Consider the following 6,916-nt stretch of genomic DNA (forward strand, 5'->3'; position numbering starts at 1 on the left):
CATCAAGCCCATGTCATACTACGCATTCGAGATTGATGATAGCGATTAAAGATTACAATTCAATCAATCAACTCAATTCACAATCAAATCAATCAACGAACAAATTAAAATTAAAATTATTTGACTGGTCAAATTATAATCTCTAATTCCTGCATCATCCTCTGTGTTTACATAAGAGATCGGCAAATAAAAAGAAAAAAACTGTTTCAGAAATTATCATATCACTAGAATTCCAGGCTTAATTGGTTTTGTAGATGGAACTAACGTTTCTATAAGAGTACCTGTTAACCATGAAGGACTGTATGTTAATAGAAAAGGATATCATGCACAACATGTGCAAATTGTAAGTAATTTGACTTTGTAATATAAACAATTTTTAATATTAATAAGTAAAATATATTCAAATATAAAGTATATTTTAATTTCAACAGAAAAAATGTTAATGATAAAAAATGACAAACGATTCAGATTGCAGAAAAATTAATAAACGTCAATAATGTATATTTTTATATTACATTTTATTAGATATGTGATACGGATTTGTATATTCTAAATATATTAGCAAGATATCCAGGGTCTACCCATGATTCCTTTGTATGGAGAAATTCATACGTTAGGCATCTTCTACAGATGCAACATGCACATAATAATCATTGTTGGCTATTTGGTAATTATTAATTTAAGTTATTGAAATGTTTATTGAATTAGTAAAATATAAAACGAGATTACTGAACATAATGTAAACTTTTTTTTACTTTTTAAGGAGATTCTGAATATCCGTTAGAACCGTGGCTGTTAACTCCATTTCCTGAAGTGCAGCCAGGTACACAAGAGGAACATTTTAATCAAAGACACAGTACCGTGAGAAATGGTGTAGAACGTTGCATTGGCGTTTTGAAAAAACGGTTTCGATGTCTCCTTAGATATCATACTCTAGAATATGCTCCAGAAAAAGCAGGTCAAATAATAAATGCCTGTGCAGTACTGCACAATATGTGCATACGTGCAAATATACCTCTTCCTCCAGAACCTGAAGAGGCAATTATGGCTATGGAACAAGACATGGATAATGGAGAAATACAGCCAGTACCGGAAGGCCGAGCAATATTTAATGAAGGGCAAAGAATGCGCAATCATCTTGCAACTTGATTGGCAAATAATTAATAAAAATGACATTTATTTATGAAGGTATTTCTTTCTGTTTTTTTATTAAAAAAAAAATTACGCTTACAAAAAATAAAATCTTGAGAAAAAGCCCAAAAAATTGGATTTTTCTTTATAACAAACTTTGATTAGTAGTTAGTCTATAAAGAATCTTTTGCAAACATCAATATTTACAAAATATAACGAATCTAGCCATTATGCTCTCTGGATCTACACATACGCATATAAATTCCGTTATTTTTAATTAATTACTCAACAATATTAATTACTACGTTATATGTAACGCACACATGTTGATATATCGATTTAAATCAATGCCAAAACACGAAGACACATATCTCAAAATATAACAATTTCAAATCAAGTCAACGACCGAGTAAAAAATAAGTTTACAAAATTTTGACAACATTGTATATCAATAGATAAGTATGTGCAGTATTCGTAATATTCAAGACTGACGAATGAAAAGAAAGGATAACTAGTACAAACTAATTTCCAAATGTACGCAGCTTGGAGATATCTATCATCTAATCTCACTCAAATATCTCAATTTAATTTAATTTAGTAAGAAGCTCGTTCGTTGGAAACCAAAAGGATAAATCAAATAATCTACATACATGTACACACGAAAGTGCTATTTATTGTAAATATGTACCCCAATTATGCAGAGTATACATTACCTAATAGCATATATGTTCACTCCAAAGTGTTCACTTACATTCGTATACATATGACACATTCTCGTACACGTATGTGTAATTTTAGTAATTTTACGTACGTAAAAAAAACAGCGCAATACTTTTTTTTCCTTTCACAGTTTGAAATGCAACGCGACAAATTTTCGCTTATTGAAAATTGATGAAATGTAATCTTTTTAATAATCTTTTTATCTAATTAATTGAAATATCACATCTGCCCTATAAATTGTCTGTAGAAAAATAATACAGTTCATTGTTGTCAACAAATTAGTAAAGCTTTATTATATATTTATATTTGCCGCCACTATTCTGGAACCTCCCTTTTTAAATTAAAATTCTGTTTTTCTCACCGTATGTCCATACAACGTTACAGAGTAAGAAAACGAATGAAAAATGCAAGATTATTTTTACTTAATATATCATCGGGTGCAAAACCAATTGTGTAGTGGGATTATAGATAAAAAAGAACAAAAATTGAGGAAGAGATTCCATTATAAAGAAATATAGCTCGAGTCTGTTTCAGTAGAATTCTATTTTCTGTTTCTAATTTTTAAAAATGCAGCAATTAACATAGCAACAAAGGCATTATTGTTCTAATTCCCGTCTTCTTCGTCATTTTCATTTGCATACGATACCTGTAAATAAGATTGTATTTCAAAAATTATATACAATTTATTATAATATTAATTATTATCATACATACCACCTCTACATTCATATAATGTTTAAAAGTAGCTGCAATATCTATAACAGCATCTGTCAATTTTTTAAGTATTTCTGTTTGAGTCTGCATTTCATGTAATATTTGTATATCGATATCTGAAAAAACCATAATTGTAAAAGCATATGTATAAAAATTAAATTTTACTTATAATTATATTTGAAAAAGTTATAAACATATTTTTCACTTTCAATGTGCTTTTTGATTCCTGTTTCTTACTGTTTGTTTCTGTTTGTCTTGCCTTTTTGATCAAGAAGGCAAGAGACAAACAACAAGAAACGGGAAACAAAAATCACATTGTAGAACAGCCATTAACTACACTTTACTTTGACTATCTTACCACGAATATCTGAAGTCTTTTGTTTTTTTGGGCGCTTTCTTTGGGATTGTTCGGATATTGGTTCGCAGGATGGAGGTGAATGCATCAATGTTGCTTGAGGGGATGAGTGTGTGAATATTGTTTGTGGAGTATGTTGTGAAATAGTGTTTTCTTGTTGAGAGAGATGAGTAGGTGAGTATGTGTAAGGTGATAAAGCTGTAGATGTTGTTTGTGGAATATGTTGGAGTATGTTGTCTGTATTGTATGTTGTCTGTAATATTGTCTGTTATCTGTGGATATTGTTTGTGGATGTTGTCTGTTTGTAAATGTTATCGGTGGCTGTGGTTTTTTATAGATCTTATCTGTGGATATTGTCTGTTCTCTTGTTGAGGAAGTAGAGTAGATGAGTGTGTGTCAAGTAATGAAAATGTAATTGTCTGTGAAGTATGTTGTTGTGGAATATCTGAATTATGAGATACAATTGTGGATGGTGTAATTGACATTACAGTTTGCTCAGCCCAGTTTTCAGGCTAAATCCAATAATGAAAGAAGAAAAAATAGGTAATAATAAAAGAATAAAATTAAGAGTAGTAAGACAGTAATAAGTATATAAAAATGTAAAATGTAGGGAACGGTCCCATCAGCCTACATCCTGATAACATATCTATTCAAGATTGTTTGCGTCACATGCTCCTATTCACTTTAACGCTACTATCAATGATAATATTTTATATTAAATTAGTCAATTCATGATGTAGCCAATTGGATAGTTACTTTTGTGTCATTAATAGTAAAATGTAAAAAATTATTAAGTTATTAAAAGCAAAATTTAATGTACTACAAACCTCTGCAGGATCTGTTACGCTTAAGTGCCCAATTACTGATTCTACCCCCATCAAAGCAATTAATCTCTTTTCTGTTTCTTGTAAAGATGCTGGTGATGGACCTCCTCCTCCTGTTCCTTTCTGATAATTTCTTAATTTGGATGCTTTAGATTTTACATCCAAACGCCAGTCTCTCCATGACTACAAAGTACATAAATGGAAAACAAATGTCTAAATATTTTTTACAAAAGAAATTGAAACCCTAAGGGGAGCAATACATGATTCTATTGAAGTATACCTTCATCCATTTCTCTGTTGACTTTGTAGCTCCATGGCCACAACTATTCAATTCATTTGCTAGCTGCTTCCACAAATGCGCTGCTTGTTTTCGTGCCTCAAGACCTTGTATCCTATTTTGGGCTAAATCAGGATGTTCTTCCATAAATTGTATCAGTATTTCACGTTGTTCCAAAGAAGTTTTTTTCCTTTGCTATGATTAAGAAAATGATAATTTGTTTATATATGGCATAATTAATAATATTAATAAGTAAAGAGTATTGCTATTACTATATTATATATAATATACATATATGCAGATACATATATATTACAAATAGTATATATAATATATATTACATAATATATATATGCAATTATATGCATTATATGTAGTATTATATGTACTATTTCTAATATAGCAATAGCAAATGCTGCACGATCAGAATATTTTAAATATGAAATTATTCTAAAATAATTTGTCGAGTATAAAGATTTACCAAGAAATTTATTCATGAATTTCTTGATAATCTTTAATCTGTAGGTAATCATATATTGTGAAGGTGGGCCTTAATCAGTACAGACAGATTAAGGCTTCTTCGTTACTCTAGTTTGTAAAATGGTTGTATTACAATAATAAGATTGGAAATAAGTAAATTACGAGAAATACCAAATTTTGTAAGAGTTTCGAAAAGAACTTAATAAATCGCGATGATACTTACTTTACTAGACGTAGGATTCCATTCCTGCTTCTCGATCTTTGTAAACACAATATGACGAATCAAGTAGTATTGTCAAAATCTTTTTTTTGTAAAAATTTTGTTGTCGGTGAAGACCTCCGATTGGAAGCAAAATGTAATTTTCTACCACTCCGCGTGGTACTTTAACAAATTTAGTAAAAATAAAATAAGGCGAGGTTAAGTTGGATAGAAGTTTTTGGAGGTGCTGTTGAGGGTTGCTGCTGCTGCTGCTGCTTGTATCTACACAATATCTATATCTACACAAAAATATTAAATATGTATAAACAATAGATAAGAAAAAATCAACTAGCTGTAAGAGAAAAATACCACTTATGATCGAGATTGGATGTTGGAATAATATATCTATATGTATTTAAATAATTTATTTTAGATATATGATTACACGTCGATTACTTTTCGGACTTTAACCTATAACCTATTAAATACAAAATAATGCTCAAAGAACAATCATAAGACTGACTTGATTAGTTATTAAAATGCAAAATAAAGTAAATAACATACACTTTCATGTATGTTATTTACTTTATTTTGCATTTTTCCATTTCGGACAATAATTTAACAAATATTTAAAAATTATTAAGAAATTCTTACATATTTCTTACTGCTCACTGTTACTTACTATGCTTTTCACGGTGTATCCGACATTTTGAATTTAGTTATTTTTCTTCTAGACTTGCATTGTTATTGGTCGCAAAAGTCCATTTCGCCCGTTCCTCTCGTTTCGTTTATGTTCATTTCGAATCGACAGAAATGGTCGGAAAGCCGATTCCGCTTGGGATCCATGATAGCAAAGTCGTATGAACGGAATCGCGGTCGGAAACTCGCCAGTCGGAATCTCGCAATTCCGATCGGAATCGCGAAATCTCCATGATAGGTGCCCTGGAGCGGTGAGATGATCCGCGTTTGCTGCTCGGCGCCTCTGCCCTCCTCGCTGGTCCTGTTCTTGGTGCAGGGGCGCGGGCGTTTCCCACCATGGGGGGAACTACCTGAGTTGGTTGTTTAATTGGCTGCAACACCTTCTTGGATACTACCAAAGGCGTCTTAACGATATCCTTTGATGATTTCTCCATGGCTGACGCCTTCTTGATTTCCTCGCCAAACGAGGTGCCAAATAGCAAACTATCCGCCGGGATAGCGTCTACTGTTGTCTTGGCCAGAGGATTAAAGACAGGTTTAATTTGCGCTCTTCTCGACAATGACAAGCGGTAAAAAAGATCTGCTAAAATCTTTGCCCCTTCATTGACTTTCGCTATTGCCGATCGGGCTTCAGAGTCTAGTGAATACTGAACCTGTGGCTTGAGAAAATCGGAGATAGCTTCCCCGAGGGCGCATAAGACGATGCCTACCTGGTCCTGATCTCCTGCGTTGTATTCGTCTCCCTTGCTCGAAAGCTCACGCCACTTAGCGATAACACGATCGTTCCAAGAGTGTTCGTCTGTCTCCTCCGATTCAATGCCAAATAATCCGCTAGATAGGACATCCACTGAACCTTCATTCTGTGAGATAGACACGGGGGAATCCGCCACCGTGACCTCTTTGATTGGCGGATGCGATAGGGGAGAATTCACCCTCGCTATTTACCAAATCTGCACAGAAGAAGGGATATTCCGATTCGTCGGAAAAGGCTGTGTCGTATGCTGTATTCTATAGATACAGGCTTATTACGTACACACCTGTAGTCAGTGGATTCCTTGGTCTTTCCTGTCTCGCAGGCACTGCCAAAGGATTACTGCATTGGATGTTCGTTTCGATACTAGATCTCCGATCGGCCCGGTGGGCCTTCATCCCGGACGTTCGTACCGATGGAGAGAGTGTACGAGAACTTCTAACCTCCTTATGTGACAGCATCTCGAAAAGACGTGCTACCTTCGTCTCGAGATTCGCGAGACGATCTCTGGAAGGCGACCATCTCCTTTTTCTCGATTTATGCGTTGATTTTCCCATCGCAGAAGTTAAAAATACGATGAATCTGTAATATTGTCGAACACGGCTGTTGAGGGTTACACAACAGGAAAACAATGAAAGATGGCGACCCGCGCAGGCGCGGTGTAGTAGCGTAATGACGGTACGCGCAGGCGCAGCGTAGTAGGATAAGGGCCGAAATTTTTAGATTCTTTGAATCCTGTTGAGGATAGCGCAGCGGAACGCTACTA

General features: G+C 33.8%; 1 protein-coding gene across 1 annotated transcript in view; it reads left to right on the top strand.

Annotated features, from left to right (window-relative positions):
• The window catches only part of LOC108764000 (putative nuclease HARBI1), a 4,389-nt gene extending 3,240 nt beyond the window's left edge, over nt 1–1,149 (top strand). Inside the window, exons 4-6 of the mRNA XM_018511986.1 lie at nt 211–343; nt 526–667; nt 764–1,149. Coding sequence (XP_018367488.1) covers nt 211–343; nt 526–667; nt 764–1,149 — 661 coding nt within the window. The remainder of the gene's footprint in view (nt 1–210; nt 344–525; nt 668–763) is intronic.
• The last annotated feature ends 5,767 nt before the right edge of the window (nt 1,150–6,916 follow it).

The sequence above is a fragment of the Trachymyrmex cornetzi genome, unplaced genomic scaffold (genome assembly GCF_001594075.2).
Source record: "Trachymyrmex cornetzi isolate Tcor2-1 unplaced genomic scaffold, Tcor1.1 scaffold1121, whole genome shotgun sequence".
Lineage (NCBI taxonomy): Eukaryota > Metazoa > Arthropoda > Insecta > Hymenoptera > Formicidae > Trachymyrmex > Trachymyrmex cornetzi.